At 35.7% G+C, this 20,428-nt stretch overlaps 2 protein-coding genes across 4 annotated transcripts; both read right to left on the reverse strand.

Moving 5' to 3' along the window:
- Window positions 1–4,520: 4,520 nt before the first annotated feature.
- LOC110929114 lies at window positions 4,521–5,831 on the reverse strand. The gene has a single exon (XM_022175025.1). It carries the CDS (start codon window positions 5,829–5,831, stop codon window positions 4,521–4,523), a length of 1,311 nt encoding a protein of 436 aa, XP_022030717.1.
- A 1,435-nt stretch (window positions 5,832–7,266) lies between these two features.
- LOC110942590 (tyrosine-protein kinase JAK1) lies at window positions 7,267–17,790 on the reverse strand. Of its 3 annotated transcripts, none has more exons than XM_022184367.2 (10): window positions 17,667–17,790; window positions 16,416–17,509; window positions 16,248–16,298; window positions 14,400–15,386; window positions 11,613–12,503; window positions 11,109–11,255; window positions 10,871–10,977; window positions 9,191–9,611; window positions 8,902–9,038; window positions 7,267–7,963 (listed from the first exon to the last, which is right to left on the reverse strand). In XM_022184367.2, the coding sequence occupies exons 2-10, from the start codon at window positions 17,313–17,315 to the stop codon at window positions 7,552–7,554; spliced, it is 4,053 nt and encodes a 1,350-aa protein (XP_022040059.1). In that variant the 5' UTR covers window positions 17,316–17,509; window positions 17,667–17,790; the 3' UTR covers window positions 7,267–7,551. The 3 variants fall into 3 exon arrangements, with proteins under 3 accessions (XP_022040059.1, XP_035836234.1, XP_022040064.1); XM_035980341.1 differs by having other exon boundaries at window positions 11,613–12,518; window positions 17,667–17,788; XM_022184372.2 differs by lacking the exon at window positions 11,613–12,503 and having other exon boundaries at window positions 7,278–7,963; window positions 17,667–17,788.
- Between the last annotated feature and the right edge of the window lie 2,638 nt (window positions 17,791–20,428).

Consider the following 20,428-nt stretch of genomic DNA (forward strand, 5'->3'; position numbering starts at 1 on the left):
TTTTGTTGTAACTTTGATAGTTGGTGGTAATTACAAAAATGTCACCTTGTCTTTTTGGGTTTTCCTTCAATTTGTATGTTTAGTATGTTAAGATTATTTGTATTTGATCTTTTGCCTATATATGTTTATGTTGTTTTTTTCGGATCGTTTACTCTGCCTCAATTATTTATACAACAGGTCAACGCGCATGAACGGGTCAAAATAGGTGAACAGCTGCTCATAAAATATGCAATCAACCACCTACCAGAAATCAAACAGAAAAAGATGAAGAAACAACACATAAATGAAACCCAGATAATCTAAACTAAAAATATTTGGTTATTAACTCCTGAAGGCAAAACGGAAGAAACAGGAAATCAAAATGACTAACCTTCCCTTTACAACTAACACCACGATGCAACGGCGCCGTTACCGTCGCAAGTTGTTTGTTTTGGTGTGTGTGTGTGAGAGAGAGAGAGTTTTGTCGGCACTTCCGATTCCGAGAGTTTGATCACACCGTTTAATGCTTTTCTAGTTTTCTTTCAGCTTCTTCTTATTCTTATGTTATGTGGGTGGATAATAAGAATAAGATAGATATTCACCAAAAGCGTGTTGCTTTGCTTCCACCACCACACATCTTATTGATTAACTAGGTGATGCACGTCACCGAATAAATCTCAAACAATTAAAAAACAACAGCATTATAGTTTTGCTATAAATAAAAAGTAAAAAGAATGTTAGGCAGTTCTTTAACACGATTTTTAGCTATGGGTAAAGTCATATTGGTGGAAAAATCATTTTTTTCCCGAGGATAAAATCCTAATTTTTAGTTAGGGGAAAACAATATTTTTATTTTGCACTGATGGCAAAAACGTAATTTTGAATTGAGGGTGATATCGTAATTTTAAACCGAGTGGAAATTCGTAAATTTTAGCTGGGGGCAAAAGCATAAATTTATTTTGAACTGGGGGCAAATACGTAAATTTAAACTGTGGGCAAAACCGTAATTTTATAGTAGGTAAAAAATAATAAACTGGTGTAAATTCGTAATTTTGAGCCGGGGGGGGGGGGGGGGAAACAATATTTTATTTTGAACCGGAGCGAAAACGTAATTTTGGCTGAGGGTAAAAGCGTAATATTTTACCGAGGGAGACGTATTTTTTAGCTCGGGGCAAAAGGGTACACGTATTTTGAAGTTGAGGCAAAACCGTATTTTTCAACTGTGGGCAAAAACGTAATTTTAAAATGGATATAAAATAATAAACTGGTTGGTCCAATGGGTATTGCTCGCCGCCCATTTGAACCAATGGCAGGGTGATACTTCCCGCCCGCGTTGCAGAGCGATGGCCGAATAGTTCTCAATCAATTAAAAAAACACTACTATAATTTTCCTAGGAAAAAAACTAAAACGATGATAAGACTGTAATTTTGGGCTCAGGTCAAAACTATAATTTTTCAGGACCAATGAGCGAGTGTTAGGCAGCTCCTTTAGACGAAAAAAAAATTAAATCGAGTCAACCAATTAAAACAAAAAACTTTTATAGTTTTGCTAGAAAAATTAAAACGATGGGGGAAAACGTAACTTTAAACTGAGGGGGAAATCATAATTTTTTTCATAGATAAAATCATAAATTAAATGGACCAATGGGGTTGAAGGCAAAATCGTAACTTGGTTGTGTGACAAAAAAACTAAGGCCAAAACTGTAAAGTTAAACGGGGCAAAATCGTAATTTTAAACCGGGGGCAAAATCGTAATTTTGAACCGAGTACAAAATTGAAATTTTTAGCTGTGAGCAAAAGCGTAAATTTATTTTTTTATGAGGGTAAAAACATAATTTTGATTAGATGACAGAATCATTATTATAAGGAAAAAAACCTAATGGCAAAAGTGTAAAGTTAAACGAGGCAAAATCGTAATGTTGAACCGAGGGCAAAATTGTAAATTTTTAGCTGGGAGCAAAAGGATAGATTTATTTTGAAGTGAGGGTAAAAGCATAATTTTAAACTGATGGTAAAATTGTAAATTTAAAACGGGATAAAATCGTAAATTTATTGGGCCAATAGGAGAGTGTCATGCGTGACTATAAATATAAACGGAGTAAAATCGTAATTTAGTAAAAAAAAAAAAAAAAAACAAAGTTATGGGTGACATGTGGCCGCCCAACTCAACCAATACAATGAAACAACTATTGCCGCCGTCACATAGTTTTGTTGTAGTTAGAAATTCCAATTCATTAATTAATTATTAAAATAAAAATCCTAATTGATAACACTCTTAATTTTTTATTTGAATCACACCACTCTAAACTTTTAACTTATTTTCCTACAATATTCCCAAACTAACTTAACTGAACACTAACCCAGTTACTTATTCGCTAATGTGGAACTTGTATGGTGACGTGCCATTTTTGATAACGTGGCATCTGATTTGTCTTTTTTGATGATGTGGTAGCTGACGTGCCTTTTTGATGATGTGACACTGGTTTGGTGACGCAGTAGCTAATGTCAGCAAATTGGGTTAGTTTGGGAGTGGTGTAGGAAAATAAGTTGAAAGTTGGGGGTGGTATGAAACAAATCACAAGTTGGGATTGTTATCGGCTAATTGGTGAAAGGGAGTTATTTAAATTTAATATCCCTTGTTGATTTAACTAAGTTATTCTCATGTACCTTATAATCATCTTACAATTTTGTAATCTCTTGTTGATATGTGATTTGTTTTTGAAATTTTTGATAATATGGACCGCATGTTAGTAAAAACTAACTGGGTTAATTTTTAGTCATTTGGGATCGATCGCTAAAGAAAAATATATTTAAAGTTGGGACTATTGGTAAACATTTTCTAAGTTGTGATTAATCCACATCAATACGTCAAAGTTGAGATCATTAAAATTGAATTTTCCTTATATTTAAGTTATTTAAAGTTTATTTTGTGGTGTGTTCTTAAATTTATATTATTAAATAAATACTTTTATGACTTATTGAACATTTCTAAACTTGGGGGTTGAGGTTATGTGTGTATATGTTCGCCTAGTGTGCTCTTTGCACACATTTCATATTTATGCATCTTAATACAAACGCGGATATTAACCAACTAGGGTTGCCCAGTTGGCTACCGACACCCGCCTCTTCCCAGAGGTATCGGGTTCGAGTCTTGGGAGTGACATATGTCGCCCAGGGTAAGAACTCAGCATGGGGGAAGTCATCGCGGAGCTAGCTTGGTCGGGTAGCGGCTCCCGGATTGAGATCACTCCGGCGGTTGGGAGGACCGTGCACTATTTCCCCCCCTACAAACGCGGATATTACACTAAAGGTGGTGGGTAGAGTTTCATTTCTTGGATTTATTATTTCAAAGCCACAAAATCCATGAAGATGGTAGAATTAACTTTTTTCAAAACCACAAAAGCCGAGAATACGATGGAATTAACTTTTATGTCTTTGGACAACTCTAAGTAGAATTGGAAACGTTACGAACCAAGCCGAGCTAGACTCGCTGTCTAACCGAACCGAGCCAGCTCAACTCAATTTTAAACCGAGCCATATCGAACGAGCTTTTTTCGAACTAAACGAGAAGCTCCAAGTCATGATCTTTTTGGACAACTTTAAGTAGAAATGGAAACTTAATTATTATTATTATTAGGGTAAGGATCCTGTAAAAAGTGTTCAAAGTGTAAGAAGTGTGAGAAGTGTACTATAACACTATATATAATACTATATAACACCATATAAACACCGTATAACAATATGTAACACCATATAATACCATATAACACTATGTAACACTATATATCATTATATAACAAATATAACACTATACATCTATCATAGACATGCTGTCAGACAACCTATAGTGTTATATTTGTTATATAATGATATATACTGTTACATAGTGTTATATGGTATTATATGGTGTTACATATTGTTATACGGTGTTTATATGGTGTTATATAGTATTATATATAGTGTTATAATACACTTCTCACACTTCTTACACTTTGAGCACTTTTTACAGGATCCTCTACCATTATTATTATTATTATTATTATTATTATTATTATTATTATTATTATTATTATTATTATTATTCCATAAGTTACCCTTCAAATAAAAGTTATCAAGTGCTTGTTGGCAGGACAAATTGAGCAAAGTTTATGTACCATTTAGAGTTCGGGTTGTTGCCCCCAAGTCCCAAGTCCCAACCCTTCAAGACACAGGCTAGGGGTGGTAACAAGGGGCGCATAACCTTGACCCTTGTCATTTTTATTTTTCCGCTGTATGATTTGAACTTCCAACCTTTTGATTGTGGAATACATCACTTAATACTCTACAACATGTCGCATAAAACTAAATTACACAAAAAGATAAAATCCAAGCACAAGCTGTATAAAATGTTATTTACAAAGACATCTATGCATCTACAGAGAAAGCAATGTTATCAAAGTTAAGTAAAACCAGATCTTTCGGTCAAAATAAGTAAAATACCTCGAAGATCATCGGATGCCGTTTTGTCAAGATAACCGAACTCTCTAAACACCCGAAACCAGTCATACAATATTATCATGAAACAAATAATCATCACAACTCGTATCACAAGTAGACCCCACAAAAGCTTTACTATTAATCTCTCTACCAAATCTCGAAACATAATGAAGACCCAAAACAAGATCCATAATCGCATGTTCACTTTTTTCTTGATCCGCATAATGCAAAGTATTCACCAAAAGCACATTTCCTCCAGAACCCATACCCTGCTTCTCAAAATTCCTCTCAGAATGCCATTTGATCATGTTTTGAGCGAGCGGTACCAACCATTCGAGTGTTATTTGCATCGACGAACTCCAATCGTATGCAACATCGCGATTATAATCGTTCGTAGACTCAAAACTAAGTTTTTCTCTAAGTGACTTCTTAATACTTGTGGTTAACATGTGATATAAATCTTCACGTGACTCGGGGCTAATGAAGTGAGGCGATATAGCTAACCGCTCGATAAATATGATTACGTTTGCGTAATGAAGAGCTAAAGCCGCATCACCAAGGGTCGGTTTTCGACCGTTTTGACCCTTTGGTAATCCTTTATGGGGAATTAATACGATGTTAACGGCGTTTTCAATTGTCGCGTTGACTTTTGGCGAGTCAAGATCAGGTGTCATGCATTTTTTCAAAAGTCCGATTTGGGTCAAACTTTTTGTCGTCACTGGCGTTTGGGTCCCACAAAAGACACTTGAACGATGGTGCATATGAAGACTCTTTCTTTGTTCGTATCCGAGATTCGATAATGATCTATGAATCGAGTTTTTAGCCGGATAACTCGAAAGGGCAGTAATGGAAGTACTACGAATCAAACGTCGTCCATCGTGGAAATCGTTTACTCCCGGGGTAACGAACTTGGTTGAAATTCCGAAAACAACCTTCACCCGTTCGACTATTGTGAAAAGCGATCTTAAGAGTAACCTGACAGTGTAGTCATACGTACGAACCCATGCAGACATTTCTCGCAAACCGTTGACTTCTTCGCGTTGCCACGCGACTTTCTTCTCAAATTCGTTTAACTTCATTTGATTTGAGTTGTTATCTTGCAATCGTTTTAAACCATTCTCGAGCTCGGATAACACTTCGAGTTCTTCGCATAACTGTAACGTAACAGCTGCGAATCTCTTCATTTTCTTAACCCGTTTCTCCATTTTCTTCAACTTATACTCCCACCCGCACCAATTACCGTCAATCTCGATCGGATTATCGAAAACATGATCAAGATTACGATAAACCGGATCCGTGCACTTTTTCCCGAGCCGAGAAACACCTTTCGCAACACATTTAATGTTGTCAACGATCTCGATTAATGCAAGCACCATGAGATAATCATGAAACGAGATTTCGAGTGCCGAGTGAAGTAGTGAGTTCTTTGTGTAATCTTGACATCTGTTTAATTATCGCTTAAAACCTGCCATAAGAATTGAACTGGCACTCCCCTTATTATTTGCAATATATTCTTTTGGTATACAACAATCTTGTACTTCTGAACCAAAAACCAAAACTGATCAATACACTAGACCCACTATGATATTATTCAGCCCAAAGCTAAATTAAAGAAGCCTAAAACTTGTTAACTGCTAGGCCCACGTAAGCAATTTATCAAACAGCCCACTTCTCGGGCATCAAAGTTGATAAATACAAAATTCTTTGTTAAATAAAGAGTTTTCTATTTTTTTTTTCTATCAACCTAACAACCAAAGATGTCACTAGACACAAATGGGCCCCATCAATTCAGCTAAAATTGTAACAAATCATCAAAGTCGTCCCTTGCTGGGAAAACCTACTAAAGTCGCTAAAAGACACAACTATCACAACTAAAAACGTCACCCTATACAAATAATACGTCATTAATCTAAAGTGGGTCAGCAATTTAACGCGGGTCAACTGGGTCAGCAGCTTAACGGGTCAAGTGGGCCAACAGTTAGGGTGTTTTTAACATGTTTATTTTATGTTTTGTTTAGCAAAGTAGTCGGCTTTTAGTTATGGATCAGGATTACAGATAGGGCTAGTGGTGTCGATCTCTAATCACATATGTAGCTGAGTCTAAGGTTAAGGTTGCTATTTAATTCACTGGTTACATTCTTCAGTTGTAATTGTAGTTTTACTTCCAACCAATGAAAAGAGTCGATCAGGTTGTTTGATCAATCGCTGCTGAATTTCTGTTTGATCATGACCCGTTGACTCATACTCGTGACCCATTAACCCGCGTGACCCGTAAACAAACTGAATAACCCAACAAGGCAGTGATAACCTAAGTAGCACTGGAACGGGTACGGGATCGGGGTACGGGGACAATACGGGAACGAGGAACGGCAAAACTCAAAATTCCAAGATACGGGTACGGCAATAAAAAATATAAAAAAATAAAAATATTTTAAAAAATTCCAAAAATACTACATCTTCCAAAGGTAATTAATTATCAATAATCAAATCATTTTCAAATTCCGGTTCATCTGGTGAGAGATCGGCAATCGATAGAGAATTAGAGATGATGAGACTTGAGAGTTTAGAGATTAGAGAAGCCGAATATGATACTTCTATTTGTTTAATGGGCGGTTATGGAATTTGAAAGGCTTAAAACTCTAAAAATAAATGGAAACGGGTTGGATACTTCTACCGGATACATCCCCGACTTTGGAAACGTTTGGGAAACGTCCCCGACGAGTACCCATGGCGTTTCCGTCCCCGACAAGTACCCGAGACGGGTACGGCCACATAAATGGAGTCCCCGTGCTACATAGGTGATAACTAATATTAACTAGAGAAAACATGAAACTTCATTCAATACTTCTTTGTCAATAGATTACAACTGTCCTGTTTATCATCAATGCTTCAACCATACTTCTTGTCAAAGCACCTACTTTACCATTAACCTTGAAGTGAACCAACAGTTTTTACCGAAATAATTTACTAAATCAACATTGAGCCTGGACAATCCTTCAGCCGTACCATTCTTCACACTGAGACTGCCACATCAGCACCAAGCATATGATTATGTTCTTTAAATGGATCTGCCTACCGAGCTGCTTCTGGCTTAGACTAGACTAAGATCGGACAAAACCTGATGCCACGTACAATAAGGCCCGACATTGTTCCTTCATAAGTTATGAGTTTCAAATTAACAAAAAGATGATCATTTTTAAGCTCATAATTTGAGTTGAATTTCCACACAATAACCTCCATCCATCCATCTTTCCTCTGTCTTGGAACCCAGTCAGTATCGAGTACATTCCAGGGGTTTGTATGTCTAAAATAAAGAATTCCCTTCTCTTTGCTTCCCCAGTTGAATAAATCTCGTACTATCACCGGACCATGCAACCCACAACACTTCTCTGAAAGCTTGAACACAAGGTAGCACGCATTTTGAGAGTTTGCTGACAACATTTGGCTTTCAATCTTGCACTTGATATGCAATACTGGTCGTCTTAGACACTCAATCGCCCCACTAAATCTGCATGTATGATATTTTATATAAATCTATAACACTTGAGATGTAAAACTTATGCAATCACATGACTATATAAAAAGAAATAGCTAACTTCCATTTTGCTACCTGTGATTTGGTCATTTTAACGGTTTTGCCCCAATAGTTTAAATATAGCCATTTTGCTCCCTGATTTTTCTAACTTATCGTCATTTTGCTCCCCACCTCTAACTCCATCCAAAAATTCCATTAACTAGAAGGGTATTTTGGTAATTTTATAGATAAAAGCAAGGGCATGTAAGTCTTTTCACCTAAATAAACCTATAACTTGTTTATTTACATGTATATAAGTAATTCTTTTCTGATCCCCCATCTTTCCAACCACTCTTTCTACCGGCCACCACCATCCACCACCACCTGCAACTACCACCTGCCGACCACGACTACCGCGACTTTCAACTAAACGTTTTAATTGAGTTAGAGCCAGGGAGTAAACTACCGAAATACCCCTACTTTTAATTGAACGTTTTAACTGAGTTAGAGCCAGGGAGCAAACTGGCGACAAACTCGAAAGATCGGGGAGGAAAATGGCTATTTTTAAACTATTGGAGCAAAAACGTTAAAATGACCGAACCACAGGGAGCAAAATGAAAGTTAACTCAAAAATAAAAGATCAGCTTTTTTTAATGATTAAAGTTGTAAAACTTTTTACCACTTTACTGTTTTTATAAACTTAATTGTATAGGACCTTGGCCAGTTAGTTTTTTTGAAGTTTGATAACCCTTTAACCATCTCAGTTTTTAACTTATATAAAACCTTGACCCCTTTGGCTAATCTCTTTTATAATTTCTAATAAACTTTACAACTTTTAGCTTTTTGAAAGACTTTCATAAAAGTTTATGGTTTTTTTTAACAGCAAACGAACCAATTAGTGCATATTTATATGAAGAATGGAAAAAACAAACCTGGATTGGATCGCCACGTTAGAAGAGTTGTACACGACCTTCTTTGCCGAAAGCAGCTCATCTTTCTTTCTCTTGATTTCACTTAACGCGAACCACGTCATATGATCTTTCTTTACCTTCATCTTACTTGGCGAAAACTGTAAATGTTTAATAAAAGGATTACGGATTTATAATGAGAACAAGAAACAATATTTTAATTCTTTACAGAAAAGAATGGGTGTTTCGACATATAGTCATAGTTTTTAAATCTTTAAAACACTTTTCACATGTAGCCAGAAATTTGTCGCACCTTGTATGTCTTCGATGTTGATTTCACGACATATTGGACTTCCTTTAACTTCTTGGGTGTTTCGGAATATGCTTGAAACTGAATGCCTTCAATGTAGATGGAATCACATCCACAATAGCATCGTGAGAAGCTTTCTAGTAGAACCTCAAAAGCTGTATCTTTCTTGTAATTCAAGAATTGAAACAATTCAATCATCATCCATCCATCTTCTCTCCATGTTGCGAAATATGCATTCAAGCTTTCGTTCCCCATTTGGTACTTTAGGTTCACATACATCCGTTTAGCTTGAGATTTTCTTGGACCACGAAATCTAAAGATGAGATGAACCCTGTAATTGACACTTGGAGACAAGAATTGTGTTCTTATCTTGATCTGAATATTCAAATTTGATACGTAAAACATCTCTGCTACTTTCGGGAACCTGCTTCAAGCATTGAACGGATTAGGTATGCTAATCATTTTTCTTAAATAAAAGAATGGCTTCAAAATGTTTGTCATTTATAAAAGGAATATTAGATTTTAATAATCCCAACTATTCGTCGCTGGCCGCTAACAGTAAAAATAACCACTGGCAGTCCCAACTATTGACATATTGTCCACCAATGGACCCTGACTAACAAAACCCTAACGCCGTTAGTCTCAGGTTGCCGGAAAACCGTTTCTGGCCAGAAAAAGGTTTCTAACGGTCCGATCTAAGGTTACAAAGAGGTTTAGGACAAAAAGTTGAGTTTTCCGGCCAAAAAGTTGAGTTTTCCGGCCAAAAAGGAGTTTTCCAGCGACTTCAATAATTGGGGCTTTTACTTAGGGCTGGCAATTTTTACACGATACACGAATACACGACACGAACCTACACGACCTTAACAGGTATCGTGTATGACCTTAACAGGTATCGTGTACTAAACAGGTAGACACGAAATAACCTGTTAATTTTCGTGTCGTGTTCGTGTATAGCGTTTCGTGTTTTCGTGTCTTATCGTGTCTGTTCGTGTATAGCGTTAATACATGTTAACACTTAACATCGAGTGGGTAAGATACCTGTTTACCTGTTAGATACCCATTAAGATACCTGTTTACCTGTTAGATACCCGTTAATACATGTTAATACCTGTTAGCTAGTTAGATACCCGTTAATACATGTTAATACATGTTTACCTGTTAGATACCCATTAATACATGATTACTCTAGTGTTCGTTAACAGGTATTAACAGGTAATTTTCGTGTTTTCGTGTCGTGTTCGTGTTTGAAAAAAAGGACACGATAAGTTATCGTGTCGTGTTCGTGTATGGGATTTCGTGTATCGTGTCTTATCGTGTCGTGTCTTATCGTGTACGGGTATACACGATATGCCAGCCCTACTTTTACTAGAAAAAGGTTCCTAAAGGTCCGTAATAAGGTTACAAAGAGGTTTTGAACGAAAATGTTGAGTTTTCCGGCCAAAAATGAGTTTTCCGGCAAAAAACGTTTTTCCGGTGACCGAAGACTAACGGCGTTAGGGTTTTCTATTAGTCGAGTCCATTAGAGGCCAATATGTTAATAGTTGGGACTGTCAGTGGGTATTTTTGAAGTTGGAACTGTTGGCAGCAAACGGCGAATAGTTTGGATTATTAAAATCCAATATTCCATTATAAAACTGAAAATAGATTATCATACAAAATACACAAATGGAATGAGAGAGAAACCTTGATTCGGGAAGAGATCGCCATTTAGGTAACAAATGGTTCTTATATGAAAATCTTTTTGCTGATATCATTTCATTTCTTTCCCCGTTACTTCCGATGGAGAACAACTATTACACACACAAAAAAAATTAAACTTAAAAACCCCTTACACAAGTCCTAAATATGTGGAGTATTTGTAATTATTAGCTATTCACACAAGAATATTATTAGGTAAAATGAAATATGAGGAGTTGGTTACCACTTTGGCGTCTTGAAGGAGGATTCCTTTAGAAAACATGTCGTAGAGATCCTTTTTCATTTTAGAGTCGCACTCTGGAGTTTTTGACTCCCGGATGATTTCTTTGTAGTCTATAGGCAGCTTGGGCTCCCATATTTCATAATCCTCCTATACATTTAATAATTAAACAATCAAAAAATTTTCATTTAATATGTTACTGATTTTCATTTTAATTAATACGTGAGACATATCTTTTTTCCTTGAAAAGCAAAATGAAAATACACAACAAAAATTGATTTCAGGTACAGAATAGCACATGACAACTTATCTCAAAACCTGATTTTATCTTCACCTTTTCAAGAAATATTATTTCACAATCGTCACTTGTATTAGTATTTTTCATATAGTTCAACGATTATTAATTTTTGTTTACTTTTTTACAGGTTTATACGTTTCTTTAAAATAGTTTTCTTACAAACGTACTTGAAGCAAGAGTCCAGCTCAAATAGATGTATCAAAACTTACTTGGAATTCCAATGCCTTTTTAAGCTGTATTATTAACTGGTCTATATCTGGCCGCTCCTCCAAGTCAAACTCTAAGCATTGAATGGCAACCGTTTGAAATGTAGTCAATGATTGTGGCATAATTTGTTCCTTTATACCCTCAAATATCATCTTGTCAAGGTTTCCTTTATCATTGTAGTATCTTACAGCGGAAGGACCTAACGATTGAGAGTGATCCTCACATCCCTCTGCCCATGCCAATCTCCCGCACAACATCTCAAATAAAATCACACCTAACGAGTATATATCCGAGGGTTGTCCTAAGAAACCCCCATGTTCGAACCTTGGGTCAATGTACCCCAACGAGTATATATCAAAATGTTCAGCACTTTCAAAAAGTTTGTTGGAGAACTCCAAATTAGAAATTTTAGCATTCCAATCACCATCAAGTAGAATGCTACCACTTCTAAGGTCCCTATGCCGCATCGGATCCTCTTGCTCTACACCACCTCCATGAAGAAATTTCAAGCCAGTTGCAGCATCGATGCATATCTTGAGGCGTTTCATCCACCTAAGACTAGGATTGTCCAAATGATTGTCGAGACTTCCATTACTGGCATGCTCGTAAACGATGATTTTTTCATTCATTTCGTTACAGTAGCCTACAAGACCAATGATATTCTCATGATTATATTTGAGAAGAGTTTCAAACTCCGTCAAAAACTGAATATGTCCTTGATGATACTTTTCATCCCACCGCTTTACAACAACGCGGGTACATGCATAAGCATGATCAACTTCTCCTTCATAAAGCTTCCAAAATCTTACTTCTCCAATGCAATTGCAATCACTGAAGTTTTGTGTGCCCACCTTTATGGCTTTAAGTGATATATGTTGGTTGTCCTTGCTTTTCTGTGAATCATGGCACTTAAAAAAATCAACTTTGTAATTTACAAAATTTACGTACAATTGCAGTATGCAACAACTTTATTAAAAAATTTACTTGCTGGTAATTAAAGCACTGATACTACATTAAAAAAATTAAAAAGAAAAAATATGTATGTGTGTAAGGACATTGGTTTAATAATTTAAAAAGAAATGATGAAACCTATAACAAATCCTACTCCACTCTCTCCCTCATTTTTATTATTTTCTATATTATATTTAAATTCCCCATTATCTTTCCCTTCCTTTTAATTTTTTTCCATAATCTTTTTGACAAACCTCAGGGACGAAAACAAAAATTTACTCAAGAAGAAATATGTATGTGTGTAAGGACATTGGTTTAATAATTTAAAAAGAAATGATAAAAATGTGTTATAGGTTTTATCATTTCTTTTTAGTTTTTTTCATAATCTTTTTAATACTTCACATACAAGGAACACACGAACACGAAATACAAATATTTGCTAAGATTTCAAACCATTTATAGTATACCCCGCCCGCGGTGCGGGGCGGAAGGCTGAATATCACTCAACCAATTAAAAAGAACACCATAATAGTTTTGCTATAAAAAAAGCTATAACGATGGCAAGATTGTATTTTTGAACCGGAGGCAAAATTGTAATTTTCAGGACCAATGAGAGAGTGCTAACCTAACATGAATAAAAATTATATCAAGTCAACCAATTAAAACAAAACACTTCCATAGTTTTGCAAAAAAAAAAAAAAAGTTAAATGCTTGGTTGGTCCCCGTGGTTAGCAAATATTGCAGACTTGCTCCCAGTGGTTCAATAATTACAGAGTTGGCCCCCATGTTTGTATTTTTTGCACTCGTGTGGTCCTTATCACTAACCCATATTAAAATTCTCAGTTAAGTGTGTGTAAAATGACTATATTACCCCTAAGATTAAAAATAAAACAATTAAAAGCAAATATTGGTTCGTCCCTGTGGTTAGCAAATATTGTAGACTTGGTCCTAGTGGTAATAATTACAGAATTGGTCCCAGTATTTGTAATCTTTGCACTCGTGTGGTCCTTAGCACTAAACTATGTTAAATTTCTCAGTTAAGTGTGTGTAAAATGACTATATTACCCCTAGTTCAGAATTCCAGTTTTACCAACGTTTTTTTCTTTTTCTTTTTTTTTTTTTGAGTTAAATGATTGGTTCGTCCCAAGGACGAACCAATCATTTAACTCAAAAAAAAAGAAAGAAAAAAACGATGGTAAGACGAACCAATCATTTAACTCAAAAAAAAAAAAACGATGGTAAGACTGGGATTCTGAACTGGGGGTAAAATTATAATTTATCAAAAGCTAAAACGATGGCAAAATCGTAATTTTAAACCGGGGCAAAATCGTGATTTCGAACATGGGGCAAATTTGTAATTTTAAACTAGGTGTAAAATCGTAATTTGTACAGGCCAATAGGGAATGGTACTATTCCCCGCCATTGTGATTGTATATGTAGTATAAAAAGTTCTTTTATGTATTTAGATTGAACGTATATCATCAAATTTCTAGTTCTATGTCTAAAGTTAAGCAAATACATGAACTCACAATAAAATTAAGGTATGAGTTATGAATAAATGGTGTATTATATTTTAGAGTAAATTGTCATTTTAGTCCCTGAGGTTTGTCTCAAATTGTCATTTTAGTCCAAATAGTTTTTTTCTCCTCTGGGTCCTGAGTTTTCCATTTTCTTGCCATTTTGATCCAACACCCTAACTCACTCAAAAAAACTCAGTTTAGTTAGGGGTAATTTCATTTTTGAGTTTGTGCTTTATACCTTAAAAACTAATGTGAAGGCAGATTATACTTTAACTATTTAACAAATAAGGAAGTTTCATTTTGAAATAGATTACTTACTTGAAAGTTCAATGCTTTTTCAAGTTCTTTGATGATGACTTCCATAGTTGGACGCCCGGATTGAGTTTCTGCCAAACACTGATGTGCAATTTTAGAGAATGTTTCTAGAGAATCTTGGTTGACACCCCCTTTTAGCATAGAAATGATTTCATCAGCTTCCATTAATTTTGGATCTACCATTCCCTTAAATGTTCCCTCGTTGAAGCGTTGTCGAACTACTGATGGAAGCCCTCTCCCACTATATATTTCATCACATGCCAACCTTCCACACAAAACTTCAAATAGAACTACTCCGAAAGAGTAGATATCTGATTCCTTTTTCAGTTTACCAGTATTCTTGTATTCTGGATCTAGGTACACTTCTGTACCAGCAATATTGTTGGTAATAAGGGTGGTACCTTGTTGAGTTGCACGTTGTAATTTGGAGAGCCCAAAGTCAGCAATCTTTGCCACCCAATTATCATCCAATAAGATGTTTGCACTCTTAATATCTCGATGTATTATCATTGGAGTATGGGTGTGAAGATAATTTAAGCCATGTGCTATATCAAGGCATATTTGTAAACGCTGGGCCCAAACAAGATTATTTATGCCATCCATGTTTCCCAAATAATCATCAAGACTTCCGTTAGCAACATACTCGTAAACGAGAATCAGCTCACGTCCTTCGTCACAGAATCCTAGAAGAGAGACGATATTCGGATGCTTACAATTACTAAGCGTTTCAATTTCTGAAACAAACCCCTGTTCTCCTTGTGTGTCTACTCTATTATGAAGGCGCTTAACAGCTACACAGCTATGTTTCTTACGACATTCACCTTTATTCTTCTCTTCAATTTTCGGAGAATTCATGCCATCAAAATGGTCCAGATCTGCTTTGTACACCATACCATATCCACCAGACCCAATGCAGTAGGTTTTAGAAAAACTTTCAGTGGCCAACTCAATGTCATTCAATCGCAGTCTCAAGTGATCCAAGCTTTTCCCCTGCAATATTACGTGTTAACAGAAAAGCATAGATGCACCTAAATATCACATTACTCATGAAATATATAGAAAAGCAAAGGGGGGCCCAAATATTACATTAAGGGTTAGAAGAGAAGCAGAGAGATGCACCATATATTTGCTAGGAAGGATTAGAATGCAATATAACCATGTCTTTGTCACTTTATTGAAATGTTCCTTTATATAATCAAAAGTTACTAGAGACAAAGCCCAAAATAACTTCTAAATTGTTCAGTTTTTATAGTTGCATAAAGTATATGATATGTTTCTGTTAATAAAAAAATCGACTCACCTTCCTTCCATTCCAAGAAAAGTAAAACACCAAGTGAAAACAGAATCCGTGTGGAAATGAAACTGTTTGGTTTGATATATGATTTCACATGGAACTTGGAAGGTCACTGACGTACAACATAAAACTAGCTTGCTTTTGATAAAAGCCTCAATGATAAACAAGAAGTTACCTAACTTAAGAAACTATCGTATACATTACCACTTCATGTATTTACATTTTAACCCTTTGATTTTAGACTTTATCTAGCTTTCTCTTATAGTGATGAAGACTGTTTAATAATATTGATCAAAATCACGAAAGCACATCTTAGCTACAAACATGCATATATATATATATATATATATATATATATATATATATATATATATATATTATAGAGATAGACGTGTTTGTGCGCGCATGGTATTCTAAAAACATATATTAAAAGTTAAAAAAAAAACATTTTGTATACATAAAAGTAACTTTAGTTAAATATCATGCTTGCAACATTGGTCTGGGGTACCTATAATTTACCACAATCATTATAATCAAAATGGAAATCATTATCTTACCTTGAAGTGGTTGGATGTTGTACCTTCAACTGCTGCAACCGTTGATTGTTCCTTCATTGTGAATAATCGCAAAAATGAAAATTAGTAAACTAATAGAATTATAGATTATTGGTACTAACAAAAAAATGATGAAAGGTAGAAAAGAAGTCAAAAGATTGATGGTCTTACATGTTTGCGTTGAAGTTCCAATGCTCTCTCAAGTCTTGTGCGTATCGTTTTCGTGTCGGAACGCTGTGATCGCTTCTCCTTTATGCAACAATATGCTATCTCAGCGAACATGTTCAATGATTGCAAGTTCATTTGCTTTCGAAGAACAGGATCTATCAAATCATCAAGTTTTCTCTCTTCATAATGTGCTCTAGCCATTCGAGCAAAATACCAATTATCATCGTTTGGAATAGATGCTTCTCTTCCAAACAAGACTTCAAACAACACGACACCAAAGGAGAAAATGTCTGACTTATGATTGAAACCTCTCGTGTCTTCATATGCCGGGTCCATATAATGCAAGGAGCCATTATACTTACCGGTAAGGTGAAGATTATGCTTTCTAATTTCAACAGCAAATTTAAAACCATGTAGCTTGGGTTCCCAGTTGTGATCTAACAAAATTTTGGAGCTTCTGATGTTACCATGTATGACATAATGATTTTCTGCTGCATCATAATGAAGGTAACTCAATGCATGTGCAACCCCGACACATATAAGCAATCTTCGCATCCAAGTGAGCGTTGGGCTACCAAGATGTTTGTCGAGACTTTCATTGGCCTCATACTTGTTTATGATAATTCCCTCATTATCTTCAGTAAAAGATAGCTTATATATAGGAATGATATTTTTGTGCTTGAGATCTTTAAGAACCTTAATCTCGGTAACCAAAATGACACTTTGTGGACGTTTCCTAGCAACAATATTGATGGAGTCCCCTTGTTGCAAGAGTAGTTGTCCTTTGTAAACATCATAAGATGTACCACATGTGAGGAGATTTTCATCAGAGAAGTTGTCGGTGGCTAATTCTATCTCTTCTATTGGGATGTATGAGGAATCAATATATTCAAGAACGTCCATCTCATCGGTAGATGAAGTGAATTTAGGAGAGTAGGAAAAAGGGTTGGGGCAAGTAAGTAAGTAAGAGGATTATGTTTTTTTTTTGGGATCGTTTACTCTGCCTCAATTATACAACCGGTCAACGCGCAATCAACTTCAACTGGTCAAAATAGGTGAACAACAACTGCTCATAAAATATGCAATCAATCAAGCACCTACCAAAAATCAAACAGAAAAAGATGAAGAAACAACACCTAAATATGTAGAATTAAAACCTGAACCCCAGATAGATAATCTAAACTACTAATATTTTTGGTTATTTATTAACTCCTGAAGGCAAAACGGAAGAAACAGGAAATGAAAATGACTAACCTTGACTTTACAACGAAATGGAGATTATACCAGCATACTTTCCTTTCCTCTGTAGCAAGACATGGTGGATGAATCTGAGATCTGAAAAAAAAGAGGCGTGCAGAGAGAGAAACTATAGAGAAACGAGACTGTAAGAGTCAATGATGAGGGTTTATATTTGAGTAAATTTACATTTTAGTCCCTGAGGTTTGTCTAAATTTGTTGTTTGAGTCCAAATAGTTTTTTTTTTCTTCTGCGTCCCTGACTTTTTCCTTTTCTTGCCATTTTAACCATCTGGCCTAACTCCATCCAAAAAATTCATTTAAGTTAGGGGTAGTTTGGTCATTTTATATATTTCACTTTTTTCATTTTTCAACTTTTTATTATTAGACAAAAACAAAATATAAAACCTACCACCCCATCCCTCATTCTCTATATCTCTCTCTTCCCTCTTTTCTCTCTCTCTTCTCTGCTGGAGATGAAGTTAGGGTTCTAGTGAAAGGTGGTGTTGAACTATGGCGGCTGGGGTTAAGTTAGGGTTCCGGTGAAGAGGATTGTGAATAGTGGTCGGAGGAGGTGGATGGCGATGGCAGCTAAGGTGATATTGGCGGTGAAATGTGGTGGTGAACGGCGATGAGTAAGTTTTCCAGATCTGGTGAATTGGTGGTTGAGGATGGCTGCTGGAAATTCAATCACCACCTGGTGTGTGTTTCGCTTGTCCCCGAAAATCGGCCGGTAATGAAGGAGGTTTTGAGGATGATTAAGGAAACAAGAGCAGAAACAACACATGTGTCTTCTAATAGCAGTGATCATTCTCCAGTCAGATATTGTTCAGAGCTTGCCCAGAGATGAACATTTGAGCATATGATTTAAGATTTTTATTTAATGAGATTTGATTGGTCTATTTGTGTAGATGGGATTTATTTGTTTTTACAATTCTTTAATGGGATTGTTTGCTACTATAATTGTGTGATAATCTTTATCAACTACAACAGAATGATCTAGGAGATGAATTGATAAGTTTTATTGATCTGAAGAACAAAGTATTATTAGAACATCACGATATAATAAAAAGCAGGTTTTATATTTTATATTTTGTTTAATAATAAAAAGTGAAAAAATGAAAAAAGAATGAAATATATAAACTGACCAAATTGCCCTTAGCTTAAATGAATTTTTTGGATGGAGTTAGGTTTGATGATCAAAATGGCAAGAAAAGGAAAAAGTCATGGACCCAGAGGAAAAAAACTATTTGAACTAAAATTACAAATTTTGACAAAACTCAGGTACTACTAAAATGGCAATTTACTCATTTATATTTAGACCAGGGTAGTGTAGTGGTACAACCAAATATATGTATAGGCGTTTTTTTGACACGTGGCAAACCAGTCAGCAAAGTAGTATTATGGGTCATTTTTTATAAATAGGTGTAGTGGCTAAAGCAATCATTACCCAATTATTTTTTTTCAAACTAAAACTAATAATATTTTATTAATTAAATAAAAATTACATAAATAATAAAACACAAACACATAATACTACTCGTCTTATTTTCCGTCTTCGTTTTCACCATTCTCGTCATCTTCGTCTTCCTCGTCATCCGATTTTTCCTCTCTCTCGTTTGGAATATGCCGAACCGACCACGAGCGTTCAACCAAATCAACCGCTAACGCATTATGTGCGGCTTCAGACCGCATTTCATGTGCATTCTCCACTCTGTCTTCCATTGTTGCTTGGGGATATTCCTGAACGTATTTCGATACATAGTTCTGGCATATTACTCTTCCTTCATTTTCCAACATCATATTATGCATGATTATACAAGCGTACATAACATCTCTCATTTTTTCTTTGCTCCATGCACGACAAGGATTTCTCAAATAATGTAACACCTCGAAAATTTGTGTCCAATAAGTAAACGACATGTGTCACATATGACAAAAGTATTATAAACCCGTATCTAATTAAAGATGTATGGTAAGGATTTTTGAACACGTCGACATGTTAATTTACACCTCTGAGCGACTCCATTATAAATCCCAAGACCCTAACATGATTAACAAACATCTGAATTACCTTAATCCGATAATTACTAATAATAAAGGATGTCCAAGTTTACTAATTTGGATCCTAAGAAAAATAATGCAATTCAAATCTTTGTTCATGAACCTCATCTTTATGCAAGCCAATAATCTTCATGATGGGTTGGCACACCTGATTAAGCATGGGTTAAAAGGGTCCCATACTGACATTTCCAGACCCAAAATCATGCATTGCAAGTTGTCCGTTCAAATCATGAAAGGTTAATTTTTTTTTGCTTCTGACAAGGGCTTACGGATCGCAAGGGTCCTGCCTTACGGACCGTAAGGTGCGAAAGGTTAATTTTTTTTTTTTGACAAAGGCTTACGGACCGCAAGGGCCTTGCCTTACGGTCCGTAAGGGATGCCCACCGACAGCAGCTTGGCTGTTGGCTGTTGTAAACGGTAAAACAAGCATGGTAAGATATTTTCAGAGACATGGGCGACCCCTAACCCATCCTAAACATTAGGAGACACTTGTAAATGATGTGGACACAATCATAGACCTAGTTGTCATGATCTCAATGGATTAAATTCATTATAAAAGGCCAATGAGTTGCACATTGTGTTCACTCATCACTTCTGCATTCCTGGAGCTTTTCTGGAGCACAAGTGCCATTTCTAAGCCTTCCTAATCTTGCATTAGACTTTTGTAAGTATGCTCCACCCTTTCTTGGTTAAGTTTTGCTTAGTTATAGCTTAAGA

Source organism: Helianthus annuus, chromosome 11 (assembly GCF_002127325.2).
Source record: "Helianthus annuus cultivar XRQ/B chromosome 11, HanXRQr2.0-SUNRISE, whole genome shotgun sequence".
In the NCBI taxonomy this organism is placed as follows: Eukaryota; Viridiplantae; Streptophyta; class Magnoliopsida; order Asterales; family Asteraceae; genus Helianthus; species Helianthus annuus.